The 21,515-nt window shown below is 50.2% G+C and overlaps 4 protein-coding genes across 4 annotated transcripts in view; all 4 read left to right on the top strand.

Annotated features, from left to right (window-relative positions):
* UREG_00856 (uncharacterized protein) overlaps nucleotides 1–451 on the top strand; it is a gene marked incomplete at both ends in the record, with an annotated part of 1,012 nt that extends 561 nt beyond the window's left edge. Inside the window, 2 exons of the mRNA XM_002541296.1 lie at nucleotides 75–274; nucleotides 343–451. Of these exons, the coding sequence (XP_002541342.1) occupies nucleotides 75–274; nucleotides 343–451 (309 nt within the window). The remainder of the gene's footprint in view (nucleotides 1–74; nucleotides 275–342) is intronic.
* Nucleotides 452–1,228: 777 nt separating this feature from the next.
* On the top strand, nucleotides 1,229–1,811 carry UREG_00855 (uncharacterized protein; the record flags this gene model as incomplete). Its single annotated transcript, XM_002541295.1, has 2 exons — nucleotides 1,229–1,576; nucleotides 1,632–1,811. 2 exons carry the CDS (start codon nucleotides 1,229–1,231, stop codon nucleotides 1,809–1,811), a joined length of 528 nt encoding a protein of 175 aa, XP_002541341.1.
* A 1,780-nt stretch (nucleotides 1,812–3,591) lies between these two features.
* Nucleotides 3,592–4,693, top strand: UREG_00854 (uncharacterized protein; the record flags this gene model as incomplete). The annotated part of the gene is made up of 2 exons (XM_002541294.1): nucleotides 3,592–3,625; nucleotides 3,681–4,693. The coding sequence occupies 2 exons, from the start codon at nucleotides 3,592–3,594 to the stop codon at nucleotides 4,691–4,693; spliced, it is 1,047 nt and encodes a 348-aa protein (XP_002541340.1).
* Nucleotides 4,694–5,378: 685 nt separating this feature from the next.
* Nucleotides 5,379–21,400, top strand: UREG_00853 (uncharacterized protein; the record flags this gene model as incomplete). Its single annotated transcript, XM_002541293.1, has 4 exons — nucleotides 5,379–8,227; nucleotides 8,353–8,386; nucleotides 8,583–10,941; nucleotides 11,064–21,400. 4 exons carry the CDS (start codon nucleotides 5,379–5,381, stop codon nucleotides 21,398–21,400), a joined length of 15,579 nt encoding a protein of 5,192 aa, XP_002541339.1.
* Nucleotides 21,401–21,515: the final 115 nt, after the last annotated feature.

Here is a 21,515-nt window from a genome sequence, read left to right as displayed (position 1 = left end):
ATTTAGCGGCTTTAACCCATCTTCATCCAACGGGTCCACGGCTCCAATGATATCAGACCCACAAACTCAAACAGATGCTCGTCGACAACGGTGCAAACATTTCCATCTATCTCGGAAGACGTACCGTCACGCATGTTATCCTGGGTCGGCCTAACTCGCCCAAATTGAAGGAATCTGGGACGATAGGTGCCGGAGGTGGTCTTGCTTTGGGAAAGCTACAACGAGAAATCCAACGAGTGGGTGGGCAAGGAGTCAAGTTTGTTGGTGTTGAGTGGTTCGTAAACCTGCTAGGTCCCCTTTGTGAATCTTTTACTTCTAGGCTTACACTTGCTTTCCCGACAGGGTTTTGGAGAGCATCAAGACCGGTCGTCGTTTACCAGAGGCGCGGTTTGCGACTTTACACATGGCGTCTGGGAAGCAAAGGAGCGTGTTGGCCGATTTTGGTGTTTGAAGCGGGAAGAGCTTTGACGAGCACTTTTATTTTGGGCAATGGATAACGATCTAGTAATGACTGATGATATAATGGTGCCTGAAAATATGCCTTGAGGGACATGGCGCCTTTTCGTGCTCAACCGGGCCGCTCAGTAAGTTTTGGAATACGACTTCGGAGTCCAAAGCGGGAGTTTTGCGACATGAACGGAACGCCCACTCTGGCATGTCGATATCAACAGCAGATACTCCGAAAAGCGAATTTGCTTGGCCAAATGCGCCACGCATTGAACGGCAGGGGCATAATGTGAAAGCAGCGAGGGATATACCGAACCGGGCTGACCCAGGTTGTACCCTTTAACTCGGAATACAAAGGTACTCCAGTGAATATTTTGACTGGCTGGTACGATATGGCCTTGTCGAAATTGAAAATTCATTGGCAGACAAGCTGCTCTCCAAGTGGCTTTCGTGAAGGCATGTTTTATTCATGTCTAGCTGCTTTAGAGAATGGCAGTAATCAAAGAGTGCCTCTGCATAAAATTTTTGCAGCACCTGCCTGTCTTCATAACCTATGTTGCTTCACCCATTAGCGCAAGCTTGACCGTGTTACATTGGGTACCTATTCACTTCCTGGTGAGGAATTACATATATGGCTTGACATTCACTGGTTAGCTGTTATAGTTACTTCAGATATTTCGTTTGGATATAATGGCTCACAAAACTACTTTCGCTACCGATCGGGCGATTTCAGACCTTACAGCAGATTGCCTCATTAGGAACAATATCAATTTCAAAAATGATGTCCAACGCAGAATTTTCAGAGTTCTTCCTCGCGCACGGCATCGACTTTGAGAGAAACCCAAGGAGCCCGCTCGAAGTCGAATTCCGGCGACTCGCACACAAACGCGGCTGGACGGAGAAGAACGGCCTGTTCAAAAAGCACTGGCATGAATGTTTAGTGTCGGAGCTGCGTTTCCGTTTTCGGGATGTGCTACGTTGCAAAACGAAGCACGAAGCGCTGAAAGCTCTCTGCGACATGATTGTCGACGAACAAGAGACTGAGGAAATAACGAGGTACATGCATCCTATCAACAAAACTGAGTTTTTGAAACGTATGGATACGAGCTCAACCAAGGCATGCATCAAGGTGAGTGAGCAGGTCCATGGAAGGTAGGAAGAAGTGATGCTGACTGAAATGTCAGATACTTCGTCGCTATGGGATAATCAATTTGATTGAGTGGATAGATTCTCAACGAGAGCAGACCTACCCTGTACGGTTTCCATCCACAAGGCAATATGGAAAATACACGGGGCACACTAAAAATTTCGTGCCCTCAAGTGTGATTAGGCAGGTGCCAATCCTGAAAGTTTTGTTAAGATGAAGAGGTATGCCCTGAAATTTGTCCTTGTCCTGGAGGGTTGACTATACTTCTTGAACTTCTTCCATTGGCGGGAATGAAAGAATTCCATTCATCCATTTGCAGATAGCGCCGGTTGGCATCCTGAGGCCCCCGTACGGCAGTCAACGGGTACAGTGAATGCAAACATGCCTGTATGAATTGTTTCTAATTGTTTCTCCTCTATGACATTTCCTCAAGGCGTATTGATGGAATTGGCCCTTGCACGAAATTTTAGTCCTGGTGTTATGTTATCTGTTTTGTATTCAACGGTCGGGTTCATTCCATTTAGACATTGTACTTTGACTGAATCCCAGGACGTGAGTTGTTGCTTTCAGAACTGCAGTTTGCGATGAACGATTGTAAGCCAGAGAAGAAATCGATCTCGATTAATTTCCACACTATCGGAATTGCCTCAAAACGATAGTCCCAATCAAGTGCAAGAATCCCAAGAGTCACCCAATTGCGGATGCGAAGAAATACAGCCAGTCCAAAAGCAAGGTTATCTTGTTATCCTCAAGAGGGCTGTCTCCATTAACAGCTTTGTATACTGTTTATGCAACCAATCGGTAACAGGATCCATAGGAGCTTTATCTGTGGTCCCTAGGCCCTGGTAAAAAGCAGACTTTAGGCCAAATTCCACGGTGTCCTCTGCCCGATTTACGGTAACGGATATTTCGAACAGGCCATCACCAGCCCGTACGCCCCGGACTAACGGTGAATCACCACATCTTACAATAATTCTGGTGGGGGTATGTTCAACGACCTCAAAATGATCCGTGATTTGTGTCCCAACGGGGTACTTGGAGGTACGGAGTTGGGATGTAGCCCACAGTTGATGGGCGGTTTGGGGTCCTTGGTACTTGTGCGCTAGAAAAGCTCGCTGGAAGGCGTATCCTGAATGGTAGGAGAATGGAGTAAGTAACCGATCGTGCCTCATTCATGTCCTGGTGAGTATTAGTTGCGTTGCTCAAGGGCTCTGACACACCTAGACCACCCCATACGCTGGCGCAAAATCCTTCGACCAAGGTGCCTTCAGATGAAAGGAGCCGTGGGTCAATCGACGACAAAGGGGCTCTCCTAATGCAATGATCATGAGTAGTGGGATTGTTCTGGGGATTGAATTTGTGGAAATAGGGCGAGTGGAAGAGATAGTCCGACGGGGGAAGAGGAACAAATTTGGAGTCCTTGGTGAGATAATAGAAGCTCCCTGCAGTGGCCGCAGACCCGTAGATGGTAGTTTTAAACAGACATCGAAGGAAACCCATGGTGGTCACAATGCTGCATGAATGATCGAACAGTCCTTGTCTCGGTGCTCTCAAGCCGTTCGGCTGGCGGGGATATTGAAACTCCGGCGCTCATTTTGGCCTAATGCGAACCCCACAACTCCGCACTTGGCTCCCCAGGCTCGCAAGCCTCCAAGGAGTCCAACGACACGATGCCGGCCTGTTGGTGGAAACCTAGCTTGCGGTGCTTGCAGCTTGGGGCATAACATGTGCCCCCCCCTGACGATGTCCCGAGGCATTCGGCCGTGAAGAGACGGAGACCATGCGCGTGTTCATTGATGGCGCTTTCCTGTCGATTGACCACTCATTAGTTTATAACTAGACTGACCTGGCAGCGAGGCAAGGAGGACTTCGCTCTCTTCATAATTGCCTCAGACCCCTAGAGGTCCTTAATCCCGCCTCCTTTCTAGCATGCTCCTTATTTTGCCCTAATTGAGGAGGAATTGTGTCTGGTTTCGTCAGATGCCACGCGATTGAGGATGCGTTCCACCAGGCGTTGGTTGCCCCGTGAAGGTGAGTATCCTGTCATGGTCTCCGTTTACCTGCCGCGGTGCTGATTGATTATTAGGGTTCAATGCGGATGTTGTGTCGCGGGTTATCAAAGGGACAGTGTTGTCGCCGTCGCTGACGCTGCCGTTATTACTACTCGCCCGGTACACGGACAAAGGCCAGGATTACAGTAGTAGGCGACCGCTCGCCCTTCGTATTCTTAAAATCTTGGTATCACTTGGGCTATGTCGCTGGCTTAATGGCTGGGTTACTCGTCGGGCTTTGAACAATTGGGTCTCAGATACATATAACTGGAACGCCGAGGTTGCCGTTGTCACTGGTGGAAGTGACGGAATTGGCCAGAAGATCGCACTGTTGCTTGCTGCGCGGGGGGTCAAAGTCGCCATCTTGGATATCCAAGCGCCAAAATATGACACTCCGGCCAATGTCCAGTTCTACCCGTGCAACATATGTTCCCAGGAAGAAATCGCGAGCGCCGCTCAGAGCATCCGAGACGAGATGGGTGAGCCCACCATCCTGGTTAACAACGCCGGGGTTCTGAAGGGCAAGACGGTCCTTGGTACTACCGATGCGGATATCCGCCAGACTTTCGAGGTGAACACGCTATCTCACTATTGGCTTGCGCGAGAGTTCCTGCCGTATATGGTTTCCCGAAATCACGGAATGGTGGTGACAATCGCATCGCTGGCGGCCTACGTTACCAGCAGCAATATGGTCGACTACGCCTCTAGCAAGGCTGCTGCTCTCACGTTCCACGAAGGTCTGGCCACCGAGTTGAAAACTCGCTATAACGCCCCCAAAGTGAGGACGGTGGTGGTGACCCAAGGCTTTGCGCGCACCTCCCTGGTGAACGTTATCAGCCCGGAGAATACGTGGTTTAACCCCCTGCTGGAAGCAGACAGCGTTGCCGAAGCTGTCGTGCAGCAGATCCTTAGCGGGTCCAGCGGGCATATTATCATGCCCGGCTCGTCCGGATCGCTTGCGAGCAATATCAGGTCCTTTCCACATTGGCTGCAAAATAGGGTAAGGGACCGGGTTGGGTTCTTGACGAGCCCGCCGGGTGGAAATTAGTAAAGATGCTTTTTCGTGGCGCTGTCCATGCATGTTGTACAGATATGAAATACCCCGTAATGATTGGGTTTGGATATTGTTAACTACAAGTTATTGGTATTTTCTGGATGTCAGTGTTGAGAGTAACTGCTGCGATATCTTGGATTATACTCCGTATTCAGAGCAGATAATATTTATTAGTTCAACATTTTGCCGAGTTGCAGGCCGCCATCTCGGGTTGATTGGCTGTCTGTCAGGTGAAGCTGCACTAACTAGTCCATCCGCCACAATTTTCGCAGCTGAGCTCTCTCTCTCTCTCTCTCTCTCTCTCTCTCTCTCTCTCTCTTCTCTTCTCATCACGGCCACGGACGGATCCTTTCACTGATGACTTGACGAATCTCATTGCTGTATCCTTGTCTTTGTACGGGCTTGTTTGAAGCCGTTAATCACTAGCCTTCAGTTAACTTTGGACCGCGGGTTTCGACCAAGGAAACCGCCCGAGAGAGAGGGACCCTCGCCCACGGTCCACCAGCCACCGCGACAACCACCAACCACCAAAACAAACCCGCACGCCCCCAATAAACAAATAACTCGCCGCATGGACTCTGTCTGCTGCTGTTCATGATTTACATTGCCGATGAGGACTATCCTCAGCACCTTTCTTCAATTCCCACGGTGCGAGACTCTACTTTAACCGCCGTCCGTCATGCTGCGAAGTTTGCTGGGCAAATCAAGCAGCCGATCGACGAGCTCCAAGTCCGAGCGGCGTCGGCATCGCGATCGAGATGAGCGATCAACAACGTCGTCGTCTCGCCACAAGTCAAAAAGCTCTCACAATTCGTCGTCGGGTCGAAAGTCTACACGAAGTGACGATCGTGGTTTGGACATCGATCCCGAATTGCCCACACATTCCTCTTCTTCCCATAGATATTACCCCGAGAGCGAGGCGAGATCGACGGTCTCCAGCAGCTACGTAACGGCGGATCCTGGATGGCCGGCGGATGATGGCGATAACAATGGAATTCAGTCGAGAAGCGAATATGTCGACGCTGAGCACAGTGCGCTTGATTCAGATCTCCACGGAACGAGGACGCTCCGGTCCGAGTCTAGAAGACAGGAGCGACGCGCGCGCGATGATGAAAGCGACCGGGGCCATGAAATTCCTCGTAGGAAGGAGGTGGATGAGGAGCGAGAAGAGAGAAGGCGACGCAGGAGAGAAAGAGAAGCGCTGGAGCAGACTGGGCCACAGAAAGAGGAACAGCGGCATCGACGACGGAGGGCTGATAGTGGGGGCCTTGAAGAACGATCGCTTTATTCTTCTTCGCGCGCTGGTCCGCATCCGTTGGAAAGCCGTATTCCGGAGCCTTCTTCTTCTTTTCCTTCTTCTCAGTCTGCGCGACTAGAAAATGCCACGGTACCGGTTTCGATACCTGGTACTTCGGCCTCGCAATACGCATCAACACAACCCCAAGCCCCGATACCTTCGCCGCCAACCTACGGATTGGCAGCTGAATACTACAATGATCAGGGACAGTCGGTCGCTACGCAGCCTGGTGTTAGACCGAATCCGCCCACGATCATCGCTGGGACACAACCGCATTTAATGTCGCCTTTGGGAACAGCCGCGCCTCCCACGGAGCCTAGTGCATTGGGCCAAACTGGTGCTGCCGCATCCTTCTACAATGTTTCGCCCACAGAAGCGAGCGAACCTCTCCCACCTTCAAATGCTCCAGGGCCGTCAACGGGACCTCCGAAACCCGAAACCGTTCCATTCGTCCCCCATCCCGCTACCTATGGAATTGACCCTGGGCAATTGGATGGCCACGAAACACAGATGATCCCTCAGAGCACGCCCGTTCGACCACACAGTTATGCAGGTGGATATCAACAACCTCACCATTCGTCGACATTGCACTCTGGGATGGGAAGCCTTGGAGCAGGTGTTGGACTTGCAGCTGCCACAGGTGCTGCGTACAATACATTGCATAAACCGCATCATTCTGGCCACGTCCAAACTCAACCAGGAACATTAGAGTTTCATCGCAAACACCATGGCCCCTTGCGCCGATTCATTGATTTCTGGAAAGATCCCGAGGGTGTTGCACAGTTCGAAGAGTATTCGGAGATAACTGGAATTTGCAAGTACTGCTTTGAGCCCGGCACGACAGCACAAGATGCTCCTCGAAAACACAATTATAGCCGTCGATATTCCTACGATCCTCATGCTAGCAGAACTAGGGTCGATAAGCATAGTCGATATGCTTCATCCGATGATGAAAGCCGCCGCAAACGATCAAACAGGAAATCCTGGCTTGCTGGGGCTTTGGCTTCGTATGTTGGGAAATCGGTTTATGACCAGGCCAGATCGACCCGGACTGATAACTCCAGCACTACATCCAAACATTCGACGGGTTCGAAATATTCACAGAGCATGCACAGTGTATCCTCGCTTGGGACGAAAAGTCGTACCTCGCGAGGTGTCACGACAGTTTCAGGTCGCAGCCATTCTCCAAGTCTGCTTGAGGATAGGTATACTGAATTCCGAAAAGTAGGTAGCAGTTCTTATGGTTTGCCTTCTGACGATTTCGACTCTAAATCCCGTGCATCGCGACGTCCACGGTCAGCGTCGGAGACGTCTTCCACATCAGAAGCGACACGAGGCACAAAGTTGACGGGGACCGCACTTGCTGCAGCCGCAGTTGGTGCTGCTGCTTCACCATCAAATCTTCGCCGCAAGAGCCGAAGCCGTTCACCTAAGAAATATCGGCGGAGGAAATATTCGTCCTCGTCTTCATCAGGTTCCCTTGTCGATATATCCCGCCCGTCTGGTAAGCCGGGCCTAGCGGGGCTATCGTATTTCTTTACTGCTCCTTCAGAGAGGCGATCAAGCGACAAAGGAGAAAAGCCGAAGAAGAAGACCGCGAAGAGAGGCTTTTTTGGCTTCCGTTCCGTATCCCCATCCTCGTCAGATGATGCTGATCTTGCCTTTGGTACTGGGTTTTACCGCACACGTTCCCGAAAATCTAAGAGCAAAAAACAAGATGACCATGATTTAGACACTAAACTTCTTGGCTTGGGATCGACTGCCGTTTCTTTGGCCAGCGCTGCGTCTCATATGAATGGGCGTCGTCGGCCTGATGTTGTGGCTGTAAAAGAAGTGCACCGCCGCGGTGAAAAAAGGAGCAGCCATAAGTCAAAGAAGTCCTCCGGTCACGAAGCACTTGATGATGATGGCTGGGAATCAGTGGGAGAGTCAAGTTTAGATTCGGACCTGGCGTATGGTGGTTCGTCGGATTCAGGAACGTCGATATGGCGCTGGAAATGGGGCAAACGCCGTGGAGATAAATCAAAAGCTACCAAACCTCGTGAGCCAGATTTGACGCGAATTGACCGACCTGCTGTTATTCACGATCGGCCTCCACCAAGTGAAAGCGGTACTAGTCTCCCATCCATGCACCATGTCGACCCTATTCCTGCGTCTGATATATCTCGATTCGATGCTGGGACAGAGAGTTTTATTTCAACCTCTACGTCCAATCAACCCCGAGAACCTTTGTATGCGTCGCATGCCGAGTCAATCCAGCTCGACCAACCTCAGCCCATAGCGCCTGTTTCGCAAAACGTGTACAATCAAAAGAACCCGCACCTGTCAATCCTCCCACCACATCTGCTAACAAAAGCGAGAAAAATTATGTTCCGCCGGCGGTCGAGTCGGTGAGCGAACCCGGTCGACACATATAGACTTCGACGTGATGAATACGACGACCGACATCCCAGAATTCCACGAAAGGAAAATACCCACCGGAGAAGAGAATCATCACCGGTATTTCCCACCAAGCGTTCTGACAGCCCCGATGTGAAAGTGCTCAAGCGAAATTCCACATCACAAGTCCAGTTCGACTTGACTCAGGAGCAAGTTGAAAAGGAACTACGATTGCAGAAACTTGAAGAAGAGAGAAAAGCTCTGCTCAAAGACCGTGCATCTCGTGTATCGCCAGACTATACCACTTCTAAACCGGAACCGAGTCCGCGGCGTGATCCCCCACGTAAGTATGTGGAAATCCGCCCCAAAGACTGGGACGAACTAAGTGACGACTCCTCAAATTATTCATGGTCAGTCCCTGCTGCTGCAGCTATAGTGGGTGCAGCCTCTACTTCTGCCGTTTTAAATGATCTGGATGGAAAGAAAAGTGATAAAGGAAAAGAGGGGCGACAGGAGCAAAGAATAAAGCAACGTCACAGCTATGAGCTATCGGACGAGGATTCATCGTTCGCAGCCAAAGGAAAACCAAAGGAACATAGACGGGACGGGAACGAGCAAAGAAGGAAACAGGTTCGCAGCTACGAGGCATCGGATGAGGATGAGCCAATTATATCCAAAGTAGAACCGAAAGAAATCCAACAAAGTGATGATAGATCTAAGCGAATGGCCCGGCGCATCGTAAGAGAAGCCACGAAGCGCGTTATATCGTCGCCAGTTCATGAGAGTTATGTCGAATATTTTGCCCCTGATGAGGTGCGGTCGGCTAAAAGCTCTCCTCGATCAGATGTGAGCTCGGAATTTTATTCAGTCAGTGAGTCGCCAAAGGTAAAGTTTGACAGGGAAATGTCGCGGATGCGTGAAGGTGCCAGCACTACAGGTCTTCCCTGGCCCGTTCCTCTACTCAAATTGATCGAGCCAACTCCTCCACATAGTTCTGCCGCATCGGTCATCTCTGAGGACACTTTCCCTGAAGCTCCTGATGAAGTTTCCAGTCCCACGGAACGCGCAGACAAGACTATGGATCCTCAAGTTTTGCCTTACGAGGCGGAGGAAGTTCGGGCAAATGGTGATTCGCTGGACCGCGAGGTATCGCCTTCTGAGATACAAGATACTCGGAGCAATGTAGCGTCCGAAAGGGGAGATGTGAAGCAGGATCGTCTTGTAGGTCTTGGGATAGATGCCGAACAAAATCCTACCGAAAAGGGCACGGAAGCTTCAACCAAGCAACAAGCGACGGAAATTCCCAGGCCAGTTGAGGTGAAATATGCCGAAGACAGCGATGATAGCTCTGTTGAAGAAGTCGTGTATCAACATATACCTGGTGGATTTGAGGATGACATTGAATTTGCTGCTACCCTAGCCGCCGGTGCGAGGATAGCAGGTTTTGATCCTTCCATTGTCACCAACGACCCTATGTATCATTCTCGCAGCTCTCCTAATGACTCTGAAGCCGAAGATATTCCGGCCCGAACCGTGTCCTTTGAAGAATTGGATGATGCTTCCGTTGGTAGACGTATATCTCCCGTCCATGGATATGTGGAGCCTGAGTCGTTGCCCGCGTCTGACACTGAGGAGGAGAAAGGTTCTTCCGTGAAACTGCCATCTCAGATTCCTGCCGAAAAGCAGCCTGCTCCCCGAGAACAAGAAAGCAAAGACGTCTTCCATGACGTTGTTCATGCCGAACCTACTACATGGACCCCCTTAAGGCATCAGCTTCCTAAACACCGAGTCTCGCAAGATGAAAGTGAGCCTAGAAATCGAGGCCTCTCCGATGCTGAAGAGGGGCGAACGCCGATTAATTTGATCAGTGAGGGAAACAGTGCTCAAGGACATACGCCATTGGCGAGCGAACACTCAATCCAACCCCCTTCTTATTCCGCGGACTTTGTACAGTCGCTACCCCAGACTATAACCCAGGCGCCGACTGTAACCCGAGGTGCAGGCGAACCCACCGATTTGATCTTGCCAGAAAATTCAACCCAACCTGAACACGATATCGAACAGACGAAAAGCAAGAAATCGCGAAAAAAGTCTAAGAACAAGAAGAAAAGCGGCGATTTAGAGGCCAAGGGTGTTGATTCCGAGACTTCTAGATCACAAGCTCAGGAAACTGATGATCTCAAAAATCATGAACTCGAGACAAAGCTGGAAGACCATCTTGATATGGCAGATCTGTTTCCACCAGCACTCCCTGGGTCCTGGGAGATCGACTCCCCGTCTCGACAGGAAACGGCTAAGGAGGAGACTGAGTCTCCAACAGAGCCATCGGGAAAAGGGAAGCGAAAGAAAGGAAAGCGTAAAAGCAGCGGCTTTTCAGGGATGGAACAAGCATCCGCGGCCTCAAACTACCTAGATGACGAGTCTGCAGGACCAGAGATTAAGCCACTACCTAAACAAACTGTTGATGTCAAGGATTCCGTTATAAAGGAGCCTCCATTAGACCCTCCAGAGAAACCTGACGAAGATGTGATAGGCTGGCCGTCTCAGAAGCAAAAGCGTAAGGATCGTAAGAAGGATCGAAAAAGCCGGTATGAGGAGATTGTCGAGTCAAGCAAGCAAGTAGAGCCAGAGGTATAATTCATTTTTATTTTGTATGTACATATAATTGATGACAGTTGCTGACAGTAGACCAGGTGGGCGCTACGGCGACTGAACCTGTAACAAGTGAACCATCAATCCACGATCGTGACTCGGTACCGGAGCCTTTTTTAGAGTGTAGCCCCGAAATACCGTCCAAGGATGATGGTGCTTCCGGGGCTGATACAAGTTCTCAGCTTGCGGATCTCCCGGTAGAGCCCACTACTCCTGTCAATTCCATTCCAGTGGAGATGATTTTCAGCCGCCGTGCTCGCAGTCGCTCAAGTTCACCACTCCCAGGCCAAAAGTTTGAACTTCCGCGTCTGTCTCGGAGCCGGCCGACTTCGCCAGAAACAACCAGGTCAAGACGAATCTCGGTTCGTGGTGATCCCGACCTCAATCCACTTGCAACTCCTTCGCCAACTGCCGTACCGTTGTATTTCCGTCGGCCTGTTAGTTGTCATGGATCTCCAACAACCGGTGCGGCACCTCCTTTATCAGGGTCACCAACGACGGCAAAGGGACATAAAAGGCCAAAATCGACTGAGTTCAAAACTGATCGGGAGCTGCGACCACTTTGGCTTGTTGAGCGGCATAATTTTGCAAAAGTAGAACAACCTCAGGAAGGTCCATATCCTTCCCTTCCATCGAGCCGGACAACCTCACGGACTGCTTCAGTAGAAGATTTTAAGGCTTATGGCCAACCAGAATTTGCCTACGACCAGCTGTTTTCTCCTCGCCGTCAACCACTGTCATTGCATATTGATACACGCCAGGGTCCACCCAACGAAGATATTTTGGGCTCCAAACAAGCGACGCCAACAGCGGAAGATTTCCAACAGGCGCAGAAGAGACATAAGCCGCAGTACGAATTTCATTCGCCTTCAGAATTACTTATGGGGCCATTTGGTGCGGCTGATGTGCCACCGCCGTTACCACCAATTTCATGTACGGTTCTCCCCTTAGACCAGGATCTGCCGCCGCTGCCATATAGCGGCCCTCCGAGTCCCGTCACCGAAGCCGAATCATGGCGCACGGCTGGGGATAGATCTAGCATAAGTGCCCGATCTGATTCCACTGTCATACCGGATTTTAGTTACGAATATCGATCCCCCGTGGATCGCGGCCAAGCACCAGATTTTGGAAGTCGTCCATCAACGGCTCTTAGTGCATATGAATCAGCCGTGGAATATGAGCACTACGGAGACCGTACTCCTATTGCTGCTTCTCCAACATCTGTTGTAGAAGCGCCTGCCATTATCATGAATTCCCTTGAGATGGAAAAAAGAGCAGAGGAACCTTCTGATGGACTACGGATGGGAGATGAGGCCTGTACTGATTCTGTTGTACCTGAATCTCCAACCAAAGACAGGTTTGTGGAGTCACGCAGCGGAGCCGGTCGTGAGATCTCGGATAATGCTACAAAAGAAGTTTTCGAGCCTGTCGACGCTGAGGTACCCGCCAGTCCCCAAGAGGAAGTGCCAGCCGATGTCAATATCCCCATCATCGAAAAAGCTGATGATCTTGAACAAATCTCGCCTGGCGACGAAGAAAACACCCCGAGACAGAAAGTCACGGAAACCTGGGATGAAACGCTGACCAAATCTCCAAAACTGTATCCACAGATGGAACCCGCTGTATTACAGGATGAAAGCCAAGATATTTTCGAGCCCACAACAACTAGCCATAAGGATAAGCCTTCAGATGTCGGCTCTGAACTCGAAGCGGAATCTCTTAAACTGGACGTTGACATTGTTCCTGACAAGGCAGATGCACACGAAGACGGCCATCAAAAGGATGTGACGGCTAAGCGCGTGGTGCAGGAAGAAAAGCAAGAACTACCAGGGCCAGAAGCCACTGTTGATACTGATAGCCATATAGCCACTGATTATGCAACCTCAGACCTTTCCAAAGCTCCTGCTTACGTGGAGCCGACAATTCTCTCGAATGATGAAGTTACCGTCGAGCCCGTTCCTCTAGAGCAAGCTGAAGGGACTTCGCCCGAACTCAACCCCCTGGAAGCAAAGCAATTTACTGAAATGGCTGGTGCATTTCCCGAATTCGCTTATTCTCCCAACATTAGTGGTGTTGTGACCCCTGTTGCAGGCAACGATAATGAACCTGCAGGGATAGAGGAAGATTTTAAAGCTTCTTCTACCAAGCCCAAGAAAGGTAAAAAGGGGAAGAAGAAGGATAAAGGATCAAGTGCAGGCGTGAAGACTGATATCCAAGAAGAGGAACGACCTTTGCCCACCGAAGATATCCCTGAACCTAATTTATCCAATATCAGTGACGAGGGACCCCCAGAACCTGCAGCATTTCTTCTCCCTGAAGATTTGAAACAGCCATCCGACGAGCCTAACCTCGCTCTAAAAGAATTTACAGAAGCTGATTTTGCCCCTGTTTCCAGAAGCAAGAGCAAGAAGGGCAAGAATAAGGGCAAAGGGAAGAAACAATCTGCTACAATGAAACCTTCTTCCGATGATGCCAACGAAAAAGAAGAGGACAAGGCAGTCGAACAGCCAATGCCTCTGCCAACGTTTGCTCCCAGTGGTGATGTAATTGAAGAGAGAAGCGCTACCAGCCCTCTCGACGAGCCTTCACTACTTCCTCATGCCGCCGGCGAGGTTCCTGATGACGCAAAAGCTGACGCTGCTCCTGTTCTAACTGAAGATGATGAGAAAACGGAAACCGAAAAACGGCCATCTGCTGAAATTTCCCCTCCGGCTGAAAGGGAAGAGCGGGAAGAAGGACCAAAGGAGGAGTCCTTAGCTGAAGCCAATTTTGGGTTACCGGAGCCACTACAAGACAAAAGTCGCTACATACCCGGGGTGGAACCCTCGGAACAGCCTGCAACTGCTGATCCTCTTGTTGAACGCTTCGACCCCGATGTTGTTATCGCTCCCCCTGGAGAAAGCAAGGGCATCCCAAGCTTAGAGAAGATAGCAGAGAAGAAGCTAGCAAACCCTGAGGACCTTGAGGGGCAACAAATAGGGCAACCTGAACTAAATCCAGCCCCTGAAGCTTCAGAGTTGAACCAATCACTGGAACCTGTTCCTTTACCAGATGTATCGCACGGGACTGTAGAGGAAGTGGATGGAGAGTTCGCACCCATGCTTTCTAAAAGGGAGAAGAAGAAAAAGCGCAAAAATAAGCAGTCCTTAAGTGAAACAGCCCCTGCAATGGACAAGACTGAAGAAGAACAAGCAGACAAATCTGTTGTGGTGGAACCGGCTCAGATTCCCGGAAAAGAGGAAGCGGAAGGATCTCATCCTGCGCTAGAAGATGCGCCCTACGAAGCCGCTAAAACGATGGAAGCTACAGAAGCTGACTTCTTGCCTATGTTGTCGAAAAAGGAGAAACGGAAAAATCGTAGAGGCAAAAAGGCCACGCCAGAAGACTTTATTGCAGAGGAGAAAACAGTGGAAGCGGAAGAAGACAAAGTCCCTGATGCCGCAGAGCCCCTTGAATCATCTGAGCCGTTAGGACAACCTGTTTTCAGTAGCATTAACCCAGAGAGCCCTACCGAAGTAAGTGAGACCACTCAGGTTGAAACTGAACCCGCTCAATCCAATAGGGGCAAAAAGAAAAAAAGGAAGGGGGCGCTACAGCTTGATGATGCGAAGAAGGACGATACAGAGCTTACTGCTCCGGACACGAAAGAGCTTGATACCGTAGTCGCCACGGAAATTACCAGGGAACAACCCGTGGATGACACTGCTCCAATAGCTGATGCTGCTCCCAAGCAGCTGCCCGGTGAATTCGAAGAACCTTTTGAGACTGAACCCGAACCTATCATCCCTGCTAGCGAGCTTTTACCTTCTGAGGGTCCTTTAAATGCTGTATCTGGTCTGGAACCCGCAAGTGAAGGGCAACAAATTGAAAATCCTGTTTCCTCCTCGCAAGTTGATGTTCCCCTCGAGCCAACTGAATCAAACGAAAATGATATGTGGCCCATCTCTCGTAAAAAGAGCAAAGGCAAGAAGGGCAAAGGTATGAAAGTGTCAACCGGTGTCGATTTACCGGATGTTGACTCGCAACGGCTTGATGAAGCCACTCCTGACCCAATGGCGTCTGATGATAAAGCTGAGCCTCCGCAACTTGGAACAGAAGCTCAACCCGCCGATGATGGCATAACCGCACCGACGATGGACGCTACTGAGGCTAACTGGGCGCCCATTTCGCGAAAGAAAAGTAAAAAGGGGAAAGGCAAAGGTAAACAGCGCGAAGTTGATACAGTTCAGAAGCCAATTGAGCCGCACTTTGAAGAGGATGCAAAACCTCCCCTAGAAGTAACCCATGATGCTGAGCATGCCCCCGCTGAATCTCAAGATGACCCGTTGCCTGCTGGCCCTAAAGCTACGGAAGAGAATGTCGAGATAGATGGTGGCTTGGAATGCCCTGAATCTATAGATCATGGGCAGGAAATCCTATCGTCTGAGGTCTCTTTACCCCTTCTCATGGGAGAAACGCATGATTTAACGCGTGGCGGACTTGATGCTGTGGAAACATCAGCGGAGGATTTGACTAAAGACGAAAATCGGGGTTTGGCATTTGACCACAGCACTTCCAACGACGGTCTGGAGCACGAAAAGAATGTCGAGTCTCAGGTGTCATTTGACCATCCCGAAACGGTGCCCTCCTGTCCGGATGAAAAAAAGGATGTGGAACCCTCCTCTAATACAGAAAAAGTTGATACTCCGTCGCCATCAAACGCTCCCGAAATGGACGAATCCAATAGGCCATTTACTTTAGAAGAGCCGATCAACAATCAAGATTTGAACTCCAAGAAGTCGCCCGAATCTCCTATTGAGAAAGTACCTCTACAGGACGAAACACCAATACAGGTTGACTTTCAGGCCCCGTCCTCAGAATCACAGGAACAAGACGCATCGCTATCAGAAACTCAACACTCCCTTAGTCACACTGGTCCCGATACTATGGCTGGAGTGAATGACGATGCCGCGGATAACCTCTGGGCCCAACCCAAGGCAAAGAAAGGAAAGAAGGGAAAGAGAAAAGGTAGAGATTCCATCTCAACAGCTGTGCCTGAAGCTCAAGAGCCCACCCCAAACGACTCTTTCTTACCGACCAACAATGAGCCGCCAACAGATGCAACGGCTCCTTGTTCAACCGAAGCTGAGCCAGCTCCATGGACAGTGGAGCCAGAGCAGACGGCACTGGAAAGTATCGATACTGAAAAACACAAGCCTAGCGAATCAAAGTCCGAACTTGAGGCCGCGGAGCCAGCCACTGAGACACAACCACATCTGCCAATCTCGTCTATCGCAGAATCAGATGTTTGGTCGATTGCAAAGCCTTCCAAGAAACAATCCCGAAAAGATAAAAAAAGGAAGCAAAACACCCGGGCCACCCTTCAGGAATCTCCCACAACAGATGATGATAATTTCGAGGATGCCCTAGAAACCCCTCCTGAGACCACCGAAAATCAAGCTTCTCTTGAACCTGTAGCTGACAGTCAACTGCAATTGGAAGTCGAATCGACTCGACGGGATTCTCCAAACGAATTCCTTGAGGGTGTACCTGCAGAAAATGTGGAACCTGCCTCGATTGTCCCGCTTGACATTATCGATGAGCCGCAATCTCAAGAAATGCCCAGTCTAGAAAAGGAAAGTCGCCAAACAATTGAACAGGAGCCGGATACGACTGAGAAAGATTCTCTCGCTAAACCAACTATCCCAGAGCTCCCTATTGAAGTTTCAACTGGAGCGGAGATCAATGAACTAATCCATGAAAGTGAGAAGCCTGGCACCGGAGCTGTTTTTGAAGCGGCCAAAACAAAGAAAGGGAAAAAGGGTAAGAAGGGCAAAACGCAGCTTCCGATGCCGTGGGAAGAGGAAGAACCTGCAATTCAAGAGCCCGACGAGTCGGCCTCTCAGCAAAAGCCCATTGACGAGGTTGCCGGAGGAGACCTACCGACGGAGGAACAGGAGTTTGGAGAACCAAAATCTGCTAAAGCTAAACGAAAAGCGAAGAAAGCGAAGGGAAAGCAGCGAGAGTCGACATCATGGGAGGAAGAAGTTCCCCCTTTGGCACCCCCAGACGTGGTTGACACAATCAACACCGAAGCCGACTTACCGGGCGAGTCTGTAACTAATGTCCAGCAAGCAATTGAACCCGATTTTGAGGAGCCAAAGTCAGGCAAATCGAAACGGAAAGCCAAGAAAGATAAGAAAAAACAATCTTTCGACTGGTCTGAAATTGCAGAAACGCCAGAGGCTGTTCCAACTTCAACTCCTGACACACCCGGTTTCCCCGAGCCTGGACAAGACGACGATGAGCTAATAAACGCTACTGAAACTCCTACCCGAAAGATAGTGACCGATATACCCGAAGAATTGCAGGAGGAACGACCACAATCAAACGAGACTATTGAGGTTGAAAATATGGTTGAGAACGCTGAAGCGGACGGTAAAGAATTTCAATCTTCCAAGAAGAAAAAAAGAAAATCAAAGAGAAACGCTAAGGCGACCGATTGGACTGATGAAATTCCCCGTAAGCAGGTTGTAACGGAGCCTGCTGACCAAGATCCTTCGCGATTGGCAGTTACAGAGGTATCCGAGACAGACGATATTCCCGCGATCGATGCCCAGAATAAAGACCAGAAAACCGGCAACATTCTCGAAAGTGAATTGATTTCTCGTCAATTGCGAATACTGCCCGAGGATAGTACCGACAGCGCTGCCGCAAATCCATTGCCAGACGTTACGGAGCAACAGCTGTCACCCGATATCGACCCTGTGACCGAACTCCCGGCACCGAGATCATCACCCAAGTCTACCGAAGCTGATTCAGGGGCATATTTAAAAGCAATCGAGAATGAGGATCTTGTTGAAGAGCCGCAGAGTGACTTGGCTGATTTCGAAATCGTACCCCTTGGCCCTGAAACTCAACAAAATTTCCCCGATGATGGCAGCGCACAGAACCATGGTGGTCGTTCTACCCCCGAACTAACTTCGGAAAAACATCCTGCAAACAATCAAGACCAATCAGAGGGGGATGTAGCATTGGAAGCTATGGCTTCCGATGAACAGTCCCCTTGTCATATTGCCTCGCCGGAGTCACCTGGTATAATTCAGAGCCCATCATTGGTGACTAGAATTCCGGAAATCCATGTTGGCGGTAACGAAAGGGAGTTGATAGGCCCTACCTTTCCCGAACTAACCCATGAACCAGAGTTGACAGAACAGCCAATTGAGATCAATCCAGAATTGCCGATTTCAGCGGCTGTACCTGGCCTTCTCACTGACCCTTCCATGGCGGAATGCGAAGAACCGGCTATGAAACTCGACCAAATCGATGATATTGATGATCATGTTGAGGAGGGTCAAGGAGAAGGTATTGCCGTAGAACAAAGTGGTGAAACGGACCAGTTTAAGAATGTCCAGCAGGTGACATTCTCCCAAGCCGATGAACAAGGCAGAAACGAGACTACCATAGATGAAACGGCAAAACCTAAGCAGAAGAAAAGCAAAAAGACAAAAAAGGGGCAGGACACGGGAGACACTGCTGAGGCTGTCCGCAAAAAGGAAGACAGCGCTGATTCACCCGAAAACGCCGATCCTGCTGCTCTGGAGCCACCGAAGCACCTTCCATCGAAGAAGGAGAAACGAGCCAAGAAAAAGAAAGGAAAGAAATTTGATCTAGGCGTTATAGAGGGGAATATTAACGACAATGCGGCAGCAGAAGTGCCAAACGAACTTTTCGACTCCCCAAACTCCGGTATATTGCGGGATACAGAAAATCAGGCGGATGAAAAAACACTCGAAATTTCAGAAACCTCGCCATCTCAGCCCGAAGCGGTTCCTGCTGCAGAACAAGAAACCCCGGCAAAGAATTCGAGTGAAGTTGGATTTGAACTAGGACCTGGAACCCTGGAAGCAACACCTTCGACGCAAGAAATATCAACACCATCACCTAGCATTGACGAATTCAAGCGCGATAACCTCACAGAGGTAGAGAGACCAACTATGGAACACGACTCGAGTGAGAGAAGCCCGTTAGCAGTTGTTGAGGCTGTTGCGGACATCAACGTCCCGGATACCATCCCTGGTAACCAGCCTACCGAACAGGCCACCCCCAAAATCATCCCCGTCGATAGGATTGGTACCGCTACTGCTGAAGACCCGAAACCAGACACGCTCGCTGACAAGTTCCCTGGCCTGGATGAAGCTCTACAGGAAGAGGTAAACCTGGCACCAAACCCTGGAACACATAATCCTGCTGAAGATTCTCGCATCACCCGCCAAGGTCACTTCCCACAAGAAGGCGAGCTCTTGGCTGACGAGCAGACCGTGTTGGTTTCAGCGGGAGCACCAGATCAAAGCTCACGCGAAGCCTCAACGAAATTGAAAGGAGGGAAAATTAAAAGGGCTTCGAAACAAACCCGCATCGATACTCTAAAGTTACCCAAGGAGCCAGAATTTGCTGAACCCAGCGTGGAAACATCTAGATTTCTAGAGGGTAAACCGACCGACGTTCAGGTTGAGAACCGATTGGATAATCCGCAGGCTGATGGAACTGTAACGGAGCCCCCGGATACTGTTTTGGTTGGAGCCACAGAAGCCGAGGAGTCTCCACGAAAAGAGCCTGCAGATGCTAAGGTAAAGGAAGACGCTCCGAGGGATTTTGATTCGTTGCCATCAATTGACTGGGATGGCCCTAAGCAAGGTATGGATGATATATCCTTTCACGATGAAGCGTCAAACCCAGAAACCTCTTCTCTTGATTTACAGCTGTCAGGGGATCGGATCCATAGCACCGAAGATACTATTGCAATGGATCAGTCCCATTTGTTTGGTCAAATTGAAGGCGACATTGAAGATTTCGATGACGATGCTAAACCCCTTGCTCGTGTTATAGTTGATAATCGCTCCCCGAGTCCTTTTTTAGGCGTTCTCCCGGGTGAACGGCAGAGTGACAGTAAAGAGCAGCCTCCCGAAACTTTTGCGGCAGATCATGCGCATAGCGCGGCTGCACGCCAATTAAATCCCCCAAGGCAAACCGCCGAATCAACTCTAGGTGAAATTCCCGAGGCTCATGCAGAAAAGGGGTCACAGTGGAATAAGTTTGGTGAAAGTGGTGCACCGGGAGAAGATATCTGGCCTGTGGCTCAAAAATTGAGCACAAAAAGAAAGAAGGCCAAAAATGGAAAGCAAAAGCAGCCAAATTTCGAGAACACTCTATCAACAGAGGAACTTGAGCCCACTGCCGGCATTTCTGGGATTACTGGACAGGAAAGCCAACCCGACACGAGCCGTAAAAGTTTTGGGCCAACCAATGAGGATACCATCAGCGAACCACCAGTCGAAAGCAATGTCTCACCGCTCTCGAGACGCAAATCGAAGAAGAAGAAACGGGAAACCGAAGTTGAGCCGGCGCCCGAGTCAAAGAAACCGGAAGGACCAGAAATCGCTGAACAGTCCACCGGAGTAGTTGGTAGCGTTTTTCCGCATCTTGAACGCGTGACTAGGAGAAAAGTATCCCTTGAACCAATCCCAGCCTGGGGTATCAAGATAAATCCCGATTATACTGAGCAATGGGACGAAAAAAGTCTGCTAAAAGGAAGCTATGATCCCAAAGTAAATGAAACTGGCGAACGGAGCGTACAAATGGATGAGCCTAGTGCAATGGCGCAAGATGGAAAAACTATGCAGGTACCAGAATTGTCGCCGATTCTCCGTCCGATTACTCCTTCAAGGAAGCTAGAACCAACGCCCGATGGGCCCGACCCTGAGCATGTATCTCTACAGCAACCTCCGTCTTTGTTTGGTGGGCCGTTTGGACTAACTGAACCGCACCGTACTCGATCTCCTCCAAAAACCCCTCTTGCTACAATCAAGGAGCAAGGTTCAACAGAGTCGCCTTCTCACACCCGTTCTCGTGAAGTTTCAGACGTTGGCTCGCCGGAAAGGGGTATCAAATTTGCGAAACTTGACCGGAAGTCCAGCGGCATAGGACTCGCCAACCACCCAAAGCTCGAGACACCAGATGCAGGCGCTCGCCGGGTATCCTATGAGACTCCAAGGACCACTCCAAAACCAGCAAAACTTCGTTCATTCTCAGGTCCATATGACAACATCCTCAAAACCCCAGAGAACAGTGAAATAGCCCGGCCAGCGAGCATTGTCAGCGTCGAGAGTCTCCGGTCAACAGATTCACTGCGTCTTCGCCGCAGTCCCGGAAGCGGCGACCTTCGGGCTCAACGCAAAGCCGAGCTCATCGGCCGGAAAAACGAATCTCCGACCCAATCCGAAACAGAAGGCGCGACCATTGAGGCTCTTGCCTCTTCCTCCAGTTACGACCCGGTTACCGATAAAGGAAAGCACCCCCTGCGCGGCATGGCGGCCGATGTTTATGTAAGCTAACCTGTTGATGTCTGCGCGCCGACGACGGCGATGGAATTGATGGAGCTGACCTTTTGTCTTTTTGCGCATTTAATAGGAAGGCTGGGGCGATGTGCCTGGCTCCCCGCTTTCGCCG

This window comes from Uncinocarpus reesii, genomic scaffold (assembly GCF_000003515.1).
Source record: "Uncinocarpus reesii 1704 scaffold_1 genomic scaffold, whole genome shotgun sequence".
NCBI lineage: Eukaryota > Fungi > Ascomycota > Eurotiomycetes > Onygenales > Onygenaceae > Uncinocarpus > Uncinocarpus reesii.
Note: the sequence above shows the minus strand (reverse complement) of the source record. Positions and strands in the feature narration are given on the sequence as shown.